This window comes from Budorcas taxicolor, chromosome 2, assembly GCF_023091745.1.
Source record: "Budorcas taxicolor isolate Tak-1 chromosome 2, Takin1.1, whole genome shotgun sequence".
NCBI classification, from domain to species: Eukaryota; Metazoa; Chordata; class Mammalia; order Artiodactyla; family Bovidae; genus Budorcas; species Budorcas taxicolor.
In genome coordinates this window covers 56206312-56220728 of record NC_068911.1, presented here as the reverse complement: position 1 = coordinate 56220728, position 14417 = coordinate 56206312, and the positions used below count along the sequence as shown (strand labels likewise).

Genomic DNA, 14417 nt, shown 5'->3' with positions numbered 1-14417 from the left:
AAACGCGGCAGTTGGAAGCGGTTGGCTTTTCATCCTGAATTATTAATTTATTTATCCCCCTTATCGTGTCCTCCCCCCTTCCCCGACTGCTAGGCAAGAAATGTGTGTCTCCACATTCTCCCCTCCGCCCCCACCTTAGAGGAGTCTCCCACTTCTCGGTCGCGGGCCGCTCTGCCGCCCGCCCGCGGTGCCCGTCGCGTCCCTGGCCCTCTGCCGCCGCGGCGCCGTGCGGGGGGCGGCCCGCTCGCCGCGCGCTCCCACTCGTGCCCGGCCCGGCGCGGCCGTGGGTCCCGGCGGCGGCGGCGGCGGGGGAGTGCGGGGGGGAGGCCGCGGGTGACAGATGTACTCCTCTGACAGCTCTCAGTATCAGCCCAGTGGCTCCCTGCCATTGGCTCAGTGCAATGGACCGGCAACGCCGCTCAATATAATAACACTCATGCCTGCCAGCAGCAGCAACTCCGAGTGCGGGCGCCGAGCGCGGGGGATGCTGCTGCCGCCGCCGCCGCCGCTGCCGCTCGGGCGGCTCCCGCTGCCCGGCTTCGCTCGGCCGCGCGGCCGGCACTAACTCGCGCTGGGCTCCTCTCCGGCTGTCCGGCCCCTCCCAGCCCGGGATCCTCCCGCGGGGCGCATCGCCCTTAGGCGAAATTAGGAGAGCAACAGAGCCTGCTAGGGAGAGCGCCGCGAGCATGCAGAGGCGGAGGAGCCTCGGCGCGCAGGGCAGAAGCGCGTAGTGAGCCTGTCTCCGGAGGGCGTGCGAGAGAGGCGGCGGTTCGCCCTCCCAGCGGGTCCCTCACCCACCCTCCCGGGCCCCGGCGCGCTGCGGCGGCGGGCGCGGGGTGCATGGAAGCGGCGGCTGCGGCGGAGGAGGCGGCGGCTGCCCCATGGAGTGTTACTACATTGTCATCAGCTCCACGCATCTCAGCAACGGACACTTTCGCAACATCAAGGGAGTTTTCCGGGGCCCTCTCAGCAAGAACGGGAACAAAACTCTGGTAATCGCTTCTCTCCTCTCTCTCCTTTTTAAGAGGGCATTTAGAGGATTGAGGTTACTGTGAGGCTTTGGGGTGTCGCTGTTCAGTCTGGTTTACAGTATATTCGTTTCTTTATCTTGTGGGCGTGGGGTGAGAATTTGGTGTAGAAAAAGGCAGGAATCTCAGGGAAGCTGTGATCCAAGGCTTTGGTTTACGCTTCCCCCAACGCTCCGGACTCTCCACCTCATTTGCACCGGTGAAAATTACCACAGTTTCTTCTTATTTGATGCAAATTGTGTTAACAGGACCTCTTTTAAGAAAGAAACGGAAATAACCCTAACCCCAAGTGACCCTATAACCTCCGTCGGCTTAGGAAGCTGAAGGTGAATAAGGATGTGGATGTCTTTATGGAGGCAGAGAGCCGTGTGACTGGTGGCCCGGGGCAAGTGGCGGGATTGAGTGATGGTGTCAGGAGTTTGTGTTCAGGCTGTCTCTAGAAGGACTGGCAGCAAACTTCTGTAGTGAGAAGTTGTCAGTACAAAGCTTAACAGAGTGACTACAGAACCCCAGGCCATCAACTTTAAGCTATTGACTCAAAAGAGGTTGAAGATAAGTGTGTGCGGTGAGCATTCTGACACAATCAGAGCCAAAAAGGAAAAACGTGCCAGACAGAGCTCTTGCAGTCCTGGAAGGTTCTCACTGGACCACAGAGCTGCTTTTTTCAGCATTCTAGGATGAAAAGGACTCCTGATTGGTGAGAAATGTGCTGAGCATTAAGATAGTTCAGGGCCACAGCTCTTACTTTTTCCTTTCCCATTCCCTCTTAGCTACAAAACCTCCTTGCAGAACTGGTTCGCAAGTCCTCGTATCTCCTGAGAAGTATGCATTTCAATAAATAAAAAAAAGGAAGTATAGGGAAGGCTTATTAGGAGGGAAGACTTATTAGGCTTAGTAAGGCAGAGTAGAGCCAGAGTGAGGTGATAGTATGCAAATATATGCATCACTAAAGTCTGGTTCCTTTAGCAAGCAACACCCCCCACCCCACTATACAAAGTGATGACTGCTTAGCCCTGAATAAGTAGAGAAGTGTAAGGACAGACTCAATTAGTCCAAAAGTAGAGTATTCTTAACTTGCATTTCTTTATATATCTTAAAATATTCTACATAATTTTTAAAAAATGTGCTGTGCATGTGTTTTCCAAGAATGAAAAGTTCTCTTCTGAAGTTTTAAGTGAATTCTGACATTGATGTGATTTATTTGATTATTTTCTTTTCTCCCTTGAAATCTCTTGGATACCTTCGTCTCAGCTCATTTAAGACATAAAGAAACAGAGTTGGTTTATTGCTTTTATTCTTGTCTGGATAAGATTGTTTACTGTTGTTGATCAAAGAAAATACTCTTCTGTGGTCTTCCAGTAGAGTACCATACAAAGCAATAGGCACAGGCTGAGGGAATGATGGAAAATGTTTTGGCTAGACTCAGAGAACTCAACAATATGTAAAGGTAATTTTTTTAGGGGGGAAACACTTTGTTTTGAAGAAAGTATGCACTGGTTTGTTTTTTAAGTCATGTTTCACTTATAAGAAAAGACAGAGTTATTCAACAAGATCTCATCTCCATAATTATAATAATGGTGTAGGTAACAAAACCAGGAAATAAAGTTCATGGGGAAAAAAAAATATTTGCCAAAACTCAACTTGTTAAAATTCCCTAATCTTGATTCTTAAGTCAACTTTGGGCTTCCAACAATGATTGAACTTGATTAGGCTGATATTTGTTGTATGTTTGAAGTTGATTAGTTCTTTATCACTCATGTTGACAAAAGATAGGTTAAAGTGTAGACCTGCCTGTTTTCTTTTCAAATTAAGATAGATGTTTAAATGAAGCTATCTAAATTAGAGGAATAAATCTAAATATATGCAAATGTCAGAAGCAACAAATTCCGTTAAAAAGGCTTAGAAATAGGCCTATCATATTTCTCTTATTTACAGTAAAAAAAAAAATTATGTGAACTTCGTAGCTAATCCTTCAACGTTGTGCTTACAAACTGCCCAAGTTTGTGTTTCCTGTGCAAGAGATTTATACTGACTGAAATGATGCAAATTTTCATATATGGTTCCTCCATAATTGAAAATATTAATTTAAAAAGTAATATATGTCATGTTTGCTTTCTGTGTCTTTTGATGATTTGTTATTGAAGAGAATGAGACTCAAACCTGTTTTTATAATAGAAGAGATTCTAAATATATTCATAAATGAATTTTTAAATTAAATACTTTTCTATACTTATCAAAAACTGTATTCTTTACAGCAAGTAAGATGCTATGAGAGCTTATTATAAATTAAAACTTACTACTAGCTAAAAACAGAAAACTGAACCTGAGACTTATTAGAAATAACAACCTTAATAAGAAACACAAATATTATCTTACAAATATATATGTTCCACAATTTTAATGTAAGGATTTCTATTGTCATGTCATAAAGTGAAGTTATGAGATCTTTTTTACTTTTTTGCCTATTTGATTTTAACATATTGTGAACTTTACCTTTAAAAACATCATCACACTTTTGCATTTTAAAATTTGTTAGGTTTAAAGAATTTTAATAATATCTCAAGATATTTTTTCCTATTTCAGGAAAAAAAATTTTTACTTAAAATGTAAAATCCATTTAGGGATTTTTTTTCCCAAAGATTCTGATTATTTTCAGCCACTGGAAAGCAAATGGATATTCCAAATATTTTTTAAATTCATATTTTTAAAACATTTTATAGTCTTTAAAATTATTGAACTGATTTAAGATAGGCTGTAATTGTTGATACAGTGTTCTTTCATGAATTAAAAGTTATCTATAAAGTTACTTACAGAATAAAACTCAGTGTTTAATGACATTAATTAATTGCTTTAGTCCTAAATCCAGAATTAATATTCATACTGAGGAGATTATAAAAATGTAGAGACCCTTCCAAAGGTCATATTATGTCACTCACACAATACATTTTTGAGGATACTTAATGACTAAGCCTGTTGTTAACCTTGACCCTATTCCTGAGCCTTTAAATATACTTCTCTTCACAGTTAACTGAAAATACACAAATCTCCATTTTGCAAGGTCTTATCTTCAAAGACAAAGGTCACTCTACTTGTGATGATTTCTGTTGTAAACAGTATCATATCTGTGATATAGCTTTAATTCCATGGAATAAAAAATTAGGTAATATTTTATTAGTGTTCCAGAATATGTCTAAATAAGTTATGTGGTTTAATAACAGTGAATAAAGTTTAGCATCATGTATTCTCATTGTTTTTACTTAGATTATCTCAAACCACTATTGTGTATGCATTTGTTTATTGGATAAAGACATTCCCTTATATTTATATTTTATAATCGATCCACAAAAGTTTTTTTGCCCTAATTATTTAAAAATTGTAATACAAAATATTAAAAAATAGTTTAAAAAAGAATTTACATATGTATGTAATCACTTTTATTATGGAATTTGGAGTTTGTGGAACTTTGGAAATCATTACTAATTTGTTTATTGCATTGTCAGTTGCCAGCATTTTTTTATTTCACCAGAGTTTTATGTCTGTGTAAAGACTATTAAATTCAGAAAAAAGAAGTGCTGATTTGAGGTCAAAAAGTGAGTCATTATTATAATGCAGATTTCCTGACTCTAGACAAATTTTCTTCATGATTTTTATGCTATTAGAGAAACTATAGCAATTGGTGCCATAATCTCCATACTGATAAAGAGGTATTGGTGTCATCTATTGTTTGAGGACATTCTTCTTTTCCACTTCTCTTTAGGTGTGAATAAATAGTACCAGACTCACAGAATAGTTTGAATTCAAATTTATTTTATTTCTTGTTTATTTCTTGTGAACATGGATAATTTTTGTCTTGCCCAAACCTTGCTTCTGAAGGCTGTCCTCCATTTCCAAAATATTTAGTACCAGGTTTGTTAAGAAAAGATGTATTGACTTATTAATCATTTCTAAACATATTGTTATTTAGTTCATTCAGATTTACTGAGATGCTTTAATTGCAAAGCACTAGTCTAGGCACTACAGGATCTGTGCTAAGCATTATGCACTAAATATTGTGTTTTAAGATGTATTCATGTATGTGCCTGTTCATTTTGAATGTGTTGAAAAATACTCACAAATTTTGACAAGTTTATATGTTCTTGTTTCTCAAGATATTTTTGTATATATTCATTTTGAAAGTATGAAAAATTTCTTGGATTTTTCCTTTGTGTATACAGGAACTCACTAAAATTAGATAGGTCTTTGAAATATACTATATGAACTTGCTCTCATTATCATTATAATAGTATTATGTCATTCCCTTACATGTTTCTGTATCTCCTACAGTTTATAATTTAAAAGGTTTCTCCACTCACTAAAACACATTTATGTGGCACATTTAGGATTGTGCCTAAAACTAAAGAAACAAGTTGTTAAATTTATGCTACTGAGATGTTATCGTTGTTAGATTAATATCCTCAAGAATGGTCAAGAATGAAGGTGGATTAGGGTGAATAATAAATGACTAAACTTCCCCACACTATAGACTTAGTCGTATAGTCAGTTATATATTTTTTCCAAGTTTCTTTTACACTATCATGCATTGAGAGTCAAAGACCATCTTGTGTCTCACTTTTCTGAACTTAAGGTGTCATATATTCTTGGTCATACTTGTTCTTTACTCCAGCAGAGCTTTACAGCACGTGCATTTTCAGAACACATTATTGGAGTGAGGAAAATAAGATTGAAATATTGATATTATAACCTATTCAAAAATGTAAGCAGTATTTTAAGACAAATGTTGTCAAGTAATAGCCATGATTCCAACATGTCCTTTTTGGTTTATCAAATATTGTATAAGTTATTTTTGATAGTTGAAATTCAAATAGTGACACGCTATCCTGTGATATAACTTCTCTGTTATGCACCAGTATTTTCCAGTTTACTGATGACTGTTACTACTTTTTTGCTGAAAATACAGCAAGAGTTTTGGAGACCACTAATCCAGAGGTTTCAGATGGTTGTATGCAGGACCAAATTCAGGTGGCAGAAGTAGTTTCTTGAGTATGCACTGTATTTTAACATATTTGAGCTTAAATACCATTCAAAGAGGAATACACTTCACAGTTTGCTACTGTTTATACTATTTTTGTTTTTACTGTTATATAAGTTTATTTATCTAATTATACTGTCCTGATCAATGAAGGCACTTGAATTTTCCATCCCTTGTTTAGTCTGAGAACCAAGTTTTACATAAGGGTAGACAGAAACATTTTCGTCATTCTGCCCTTCATGGTACCAACTTTTAGGTAGACAAGAGTCTTCTGAAAAGTTTTCCACATATTCATCTTTCTGTACTGTTTACTATATATTGGCTGGACTGCTTTACAGTATTTTCCAGATCATATATCTAGGCAAACTTTCACTTGGACCACTGGTGTTTTTGGTAATATGTGTTGTTTTTGGGTTTTAAAAAAATTAATTTCGAATGTAATTTTATTCTTTAACTTATACTTTTGATAAACATGTTTAACTCATATAGTATACTTAGAAAATAGTTTTTGAAAGTATTATATACAGAAGCAATCATACTTTTTAATAAATGTAATCATAATACAGGGTTGAAATAATTTTATCCAGTGATCTTATTTACCTGAGATATTATTATTGAAGGCAGTTGTTGTCTTTTTAACCTGTAGTATGCTGAAGCCACAATTCATAGCAAAATTATTTATATCTGTCACTTTTTCATACTGCTAATTACAATATTGGGCTTCCCTGGTGACTCAGACAGTAAATAATCTGCCTGCAATACGGGAGACTTGAATCTACCCCTCCAGTATTCTTGGGGTTTCCCTGGTGGCTCAGACCACAAAGTTAATAATTTTATTAATTCTGTTCTCTAAAATCTTAGCCTGAAACCATTTGATCTGTTTTACCTCATCTAAATTATCCTTTGCTTCTGAGAAAATTCTTAGCATGTATACAATATTGTGATTGTGTTTGCAACTGGCAAAGTTTCATTAATTTTATAAATGTATTACGCTATACTTCCTAGCACAGTATAAGATAAAGTGGGATAATAAATAATTAAAACTCAATCCTAGTTGTCAAAATAGCAGAGTCCATTACCTGATGTAGTACTCTGGACTCCTTCATAATGGTTTGGCACCATTAGAAAAAAGTTATATACTTTCCTAAGTGTAAGTACATTTAATGTATTAAATGTTTATGATGACAATGCTATATTCAAATAGTAAGAAAACACTCTTTACTTACATAGCTTTAGAAAAATGAGCTATGCTAAGTGTGATGACTGGTTTTAGGTGTCAACCAGAGTGAAGTGAAGTGAAAGAATTAATTGCTCAGGTGTGTCTGACCCTTTGTGAGCCCATAGACTGTGACACACCAGCTCCTCTGTCCATGGGATTCTCCAGGCAGTAATACTGGAGTGGGTTGCCATTTCCTTCTCCAGGGGATCTTCCCAAACCAGGGATGGAACCCAGGTCTCCTGCATTGTGGGCAGATTCTTTACCAGCTGAGCCACAAGGGAAGCCCAAGAATATTGGAGTGGGTAGCCTATCCCTTCTCCAGTGGATCTTCCCGACCCAGGAATCGAACCAGGGTCTCCTGCACTGCAGGCAGGAGACCAACTGAGCTTTTTAGCAAATGAGCTATCAAGGAAGCCTGCGTTTTCCCATAAACCTTTATAAAATTGTAAAATATATTCTTTTCTGTTCAACTTCAATAACTAATCATACATGCATTTATTGTACATTAAGAAATCAGGCCATCTTTAAATGAGAGAAAGTATTTTTAAACTTAATATCAAAAGTATACATTTTGGTAACCTAAATTTAAGAAAGTTGCCTTTAATGGGTGGCTGTGTAATGAAGAACTTAAGTTTTATTTAAAAAAAAATGTCTTCATGAAAAATATACTACCAGCCAGAAACTACCAGTACATCACACTAGTTGAACCAAGCAGGACATGCTGCATACTGGTCCTTGTTGGAACAAGATGAACTGCACTCCAAGGGCAACCTTGATACATCTCATGAAGAGGGAATATGAGCGAATTTTATAGGTTTGGGGATTGTGTAAGGTGCTTTTCTGAAGTTTATTAAAATACTGTTTTATTCTGGGTTGTTCTGTGAGAATGAAGGGCCAGTTCTGTGATTGGTTGTCTTAATGCTTTTTCTCTAATAGGCAAGAGGAACAGAGTTAGGGTAAAGCTGTAGTTGGTAAGGAAGCAGCTTTTGCTTGTTTTGGCTGACAGATGGGGATGTTTCATAACAAAAACTGTGTGTTTGTTTTTGTCTGTCCCCAAACACGATTGCAAAGTGGTCTTGTTTTTTCCTACTTAACTTTGTACTCATTAGTGACCTTGTCTGGTATTAGTGGACTGTGAGCCTGTGTATGTTTGATCACAGAACCATACCTTACTTTTGGAACTAGACAAGTGTGCCTGACATTTCCCAGGGGCTGCTCTTTCCTTTCTCAAATATGACATGGATGGTTGCAAGGCAAGACCATCAGAGGAGCATTTCACGGAAATGAATTCCAAAGCTGGGGAGTTTTAGGGATGAGGGAAGGGAGGAGAATGATTGAAGATTACCAAGCTGGAGTGTGGACAATATTATCTTGTGCTGGCACTTCCTTAGGAGGACTCTTGGAGATAAACAGTCACCTGTCTCTTGAGAGAGATTCAGAAGAAAGGATTTTCAAGAGAGACAAACTTCAGTGGGAGCAAAATGGTGAAGTGAAACTTCAGTGAAAACTCTGAAGCTATAGAGATTTCATTGATAAGGTACCCTTCTGAATTCAAGACACAATCCAAATGTTTTAAGACATGTAATGATATAGAGAATTTTGTCATAAAAGAGGATGTAACATAATCCAGTGGAGATTGAAGTCCAGGAAATGAAGAAAAATTTGGGAATTCTTGGGTTCTTGTGGCAACTGATATTATTAGAAATACAGGGTAGTTTAAAATGGGTCTAATAATCCCAGTGCAGGTAGTAATTAGCAGTGGTGTGGTGAACCAGGACAGAGGAGAAATCCTGTGGGAGGAACTCAAGAGTTCTTGGGCAACTTGGATGCCTCCTTTAAGACTGAATTATGTGCGTGCTTAGTCACTCACAAGTGTCTGATTCTTTGCAAACCCTCATGGGCTGTAGCCTGCTGGGCTCCTCTGTCCATGGAGATTTCTCTAGGCAAGAATACTGGAGTGGAGTGCAGTGTCCCCCCGCCCCCCTCCAGGAAATCTTCCCACACTAGGGATCAAATCCCGGTTCTCTCCCATATTGCAGGCAGATTCTTTACCATCTGAATTATACACAGCCCTATTCTGAGCTTCAGATCTTTCTCCTGACTTTTCTTGAATTATCATGTCAGAGGGGCATTGTTAGTTCTACTGCACAAATTTCCTTCCATATTCAGCCCCTGGGCGTAGGGGCTTGGGGAAGGTCAGTGCATTAACAGTGATTCAAGGTTACCCTAGCCAAATCGCCTTGTTTTTGTCCTTCAGATAGGAAACACCTAAAGAATTTGATGTGAAACAAGCAAATTTTGTTTAGAGGGAATTTCAAAAGTTGCCAAACTCATTGAATTATGGAAAAGCAAGAGTTTTGAACAATAAGTAATAGAGGAGGAAGTGAGACCAATTACAGAGAAAGAAGGGATTAATGATGAGAGATTTGAACCTGATTTTACTTCCAAGTGGTCAAAGACAGGAAGATGGGATATAATATGGAATTCTCTCCTTGTTTAATGAAAGGGTCTCAAATGACATGATATAGTGGCCTCCAAGCATATCAGGGGAAATATGCTGGTTGAAAGCATACTTTATAACCAGATGGACCTGGGCTCAGATCCTAAATAGACCCCTGTATCAATTAATAGAGAGTAAGACTTTTAGTAACCAGAATCCCAAATATCAACTTTGTACCTATATAGCATTTTATATAAAAATTTTAATATACTTAAAATATGAAACTATATATATTTTGATATAAAGTGGCTTAAGAATATCAAGACTAAAGACCCTGATTTTATTTGTATTTTTCCCTTCATTTGTAAGGTGTTTAGTGCTCCAGCCATTTACATTCTAAGGTAGAAAAAATGAGTAAAGAGGACAGATGAAAAGTTGAATGTTCTTTTTTTTAAAGACGTCCTACTCAAGAGTGTTTGCTTATATCTCTTGGGCTGAAGAAGTGTTATAGGACCACTCAAATACAGGAAAGAATGGAAACCGTATTAATTAAGCCAGGCACATTACTAAGCTCAAGAATATAAGTGTTACGTTAATAATAATAATAAAAAAGAGGTAACTGATCAGAAAAGATAAATCTTCCACAACCTGTCACTAGCTATATAATCTTGGTAAAGTTCACCTCTCCATCAGTTACATGATCCTTAAATAAGAGAGATGATATTAATATCAATGCCTACCTAGGAAACAGATTTACATATCAAATGAGATGAAGCCAGTAAAGTAATTCACTCAAGGTTTGACACTAATAAACTCCCAATAAATGAGGGTAGCTGTTGACAATATTTCATGCTAGAACATTCATATCTAGAATCTCATCTATTCAATTCAGTAGGTATGAAGGGAAGTGAAGTGAAAATTGCTCAATCATGTCCGACTTTTTGTGACACCATGGACTAAACAGTCCATGGACTTCTCTAAGGCCAGAATACTGGAGTGGGTAGCCTTTCCCTTCTCCAGGGATTCTTCCCAACCCAGGGATAGAACCCAGGTCTCCCACATTGCAGGCAGTTTCTTTACCAGCTGAGCCACAAGGGAAGCCCAAGAATACTGGAGTGGCTAGTGTATCCCTTTTCCAGGGGATCTTCCAGACCTAGGAATCGAACCGGGGTCTCCTGCATTGCAGGTGGATTCTTTGTCAACTGAGCCCCTCAGTATGTATAAATTTACATAATTTGGACAGTTTTAGTATTGGATAGTATCAAGATTCCTTTTTTCCCTGTTTATCCATGACATTTCTTACATGTTTATCTTCACCCCAAGAGTCATAAAATCTCCCTTAAAAATGTATTGGGCTCTAAATATTCCAGTAGATAAAGACATGAAAATCTTATGAACACTTTAGATATAAGAGATTCCTTTGGCCCATAAAGTACATGAAACTTATATTTTGTACTCCTAGGATGCTGGTTCTTAAGAAAAGCTTGGAATTTCTTTTAACTCTCTTCAAGAATTTCAGTAGCTGTGATTCCTTTGCAGTGTCTTGGATCACTACAGTTCTGGTGTTACAAAGTTAAGATTTACACTAGGGGGAGACATAACATTTCCTCTTGCTCATATAGACAGGCATAGCAAATAATCATGCATTAATAAATTTGTCAGCTATAGGGTTATCACAGTTTATTAACCAAAAGTCACTTTAAAATTTTACCAACCGACAAGTTAGTACAGAAATGCAAAACAGATATGATGTATTTGCTATATAGTTTATTTGTGTACTTCCTCAAATAATTATTCTTGGCCATTCTCTACTTCAGTCACATGAGATAACATGTAGTAATATGGAGCTAGCATAGCGTTGATGTCTAACCATGGCCTATTATATTATCACTCTTGGCTGTGAAAGTGTCCGTTTTTATTCTTGAATTTGATATTTTTGGTTTCTTCTAAGTACCTCCAACCTACTAGATTTATGATTCTTAATACCCCATTTATGTCATAGTTATCTTACAATTAGTTGTTATAGTTAATTTGTAATTAAATTTGATTGACATGTTCAGGGACTGCATTATTAAGCAAAAGGAAAGTGGACTGTGATGACCATTATTTGTTAAAACAAAAATAGCTATAACACAAAATAAAAAAATATGTGAAATTGTGAAATCTAACCATTAATTTCATGATTGACCCATGACATTAGAGAATAGTTAAAAAATATCTGAGACTCAAGTTTCCCAGTTTTACTAAAATTTAATGGAGTTTCCTCCATAGAAATTGGGATTAGGTTTCCTAGGGGAAACGTATACATTGTCTGAAATAACACAAACTGTTCTGCTTGTGTTACTAATCATTGTGAAATTATTGCTACAACATGAAAGATGCATTTTTTATGGATCAAGATTTAGAGGAGTTGATACTATGATATGTGCTGCTACTCAAAAACTTCCAAGGTTTTTGCTTTTCTTTTTTAGGTAGAATAATATTAATGAAATTTCAGATGTTGCCTGTTACATATTGCTGTCCTGAAGAGCCACATTTAAGACCATCTGTTAGCCTATTATTCCACAGAAAGGGTTTGTGACCTAAATAATAGTCATAGTAATAATAATAGTGAATCAAAACAGATTGATCCTCTTTGTACAGTGCCTAACATAGCTGTAAGCATGATTTGATGATGTAAGGAAAAAAACTACAGAGATTATTGTTTACTTATAATGTTAAATTATTTTATTTAAAATACTGTATCAATAATTCAGTTTATATATGCTATGCTGCTGCTAAGTCGCTTCAGTCGTGTCAGACTCTGTGCGACCCCATAGACGGCAGCCTGCCAGGCTCCCCCAAACCTGGGATTCTCCAGGCAAGAATACTGGAGTGGGTTGCCATTTCCTTCTCCAATGCATGAAAGTGAAAAGTGAAAGTGAAGTCGCTCAGTCATGTCCGACTCGTAGCGACCCCATGGACTGCAGCCTACCAGGCTCCTCCGTCCATGGGATTTTCCAGGAAAGAGTACTGGAATGGGTTGCCATTGCCTTCTCTGTATATATGCGATACTGTGAGTAATTATTCACCTTATAGGCATTAAATATACCAACTATTTTGATTTATTAATAAAGTGCCAATACAATTATGTCAGCTATAGAAACTATAGGTCTTGTGAGAAATTCATCTCTTTTCTCTCAGTACCTTGCATAAAATAAGTAGAATATCTGTTCTTGGACACAGGCAAATAGACATGTTCACACACAGTAAAATCAAGCACATACCTGCTCTCTGTCTGTCTACCCCTCTAACAGCTCTCCTGCCTCCTTCCTTCTCTCTTTCTCTCTAATTCCTCTCTTGCTACACTCTCACTGTTTTCTAGATGAACAGAGAGCATATTATTTTCCCAGTTTCAGGCTGTCTGCATGTCTGTTTCTCAGGCAGCATATAAAATTCTACTAGCAGTTCTGGCCAGATCCAGACAGAAAAATGATGATTTACTTGAAAAGCAATTGAGAACTCCCCTTTCCCCCACCTCAGCCACCAGATATAATATCAGAGATCTGAAAATAATGCTGGAAAGATTTTGAGAAATCCGAAGCAACTTAATGGCCAACGTTCCACTGGATGGCCACAATCCTTGGAATTAAAAATAAGTAGAGAGAGATGGCTTCCCAGGTGGGGCAGTGATAAGGAATCCACTTGCCAGTGTAAGAGATGCAAAAGACACAGGTTTGATCCCTGGGTTGGGAAGATCCCCTGGAGAAGGAAATGGCAACCTGCTCCAGTATACTTGCCTGGAAAATTCCATGGACAGAGGAGCCTGACTGGTGGGCTATAGTCCATGGGGTCGTGAGTTGCACACCACTGAATACACCCATACGCAGACACAAAGAAAGAGAGAAGGAGAGAGAGACAGAGAAAGAAAGAGAAAGGATGGAGAAAGAAAGAAAGGAAAAGGTAAGGAAGGAAGGGAAAGAAAGATCATTAGTTCTTCTTAGGAAATAAAGAAGAATATAAGCTAATATATGAATGTATATCAGTTTAAACAGCTAGATGATGGTACATTCAGATTTGCCTGGGATTATCCCAGTTTAGATTGTTGTCCTGGTAAGGCACTGCCTTTAACTCTTAGAATTATTCTGACTTGGATGATAATCTATATGGTTATCCTGCTAAACAGAGAAACATTTAGAGTGACAGGAATCGGCCTGGATTGTTTCTTCATTCTCCACCCTGGCTTGACACCCACTTTCCTTTAGGATCTGTTGGTTCTTATGAGAATGTTACCTACAGATGTATTTAATGTTCTGCTTTGCCATTTTTCAACAACAGTGATATGGGATCAACAATAAGAATATGCAGTAATAAAATGGATGTAGTTATTCTTTCTCCCCACCTTTTGGCAGTTTGAGTTTAGCTGCATCATGGAAGAGGGCTATTCAGAGGCAGGAGAATGCAGAGGCACAGGGTCCAGGGGGGATCGTTTGAGGCAGCTTCAGTAGATGAAGAGGAGAAGGGAGCCACAGTATGTTTCCAGTGGCCACACTCCAGCCAAGCCTCGTCTGTGAAAAGTTCCTGGGGCTGAAGATCCAGCTGCAGTGTTCCAAGCTATTTTAGTGGCAGAATTTTGCCCAAACATTGCCAATTTTGGTTCCTCAACAAGCCTCCTCTAGCAGGGTCACCTTTGAATCTGCCAGCTACCTAATAGTCTTCCAA

The 14417-nt window shown here is 38.1% G+C and overlaps 1 protein-coding gene across 1 annotated transcript in view; it reads left to right on the top strand.

Moving 5' to 3' along the window:
• The first annotated feature begins 881 nt into the window (after positions 1 to 881).
• ZNF804A (zinc finger protein 804A) overlaps positions 882 to 14417 on the top strand; it is a 346473-nt gene continuing 332937 nt past the window's right edge. The window contains exon 1 of the mRNA XM_052636293.1: positions 882 to 992. Coding sequence (XP_052492253.1) covers positions 882 to 992 — 111 coding nt within the window. The remainder of the gene's footprint in view (positions 993 to 14417) is intronic.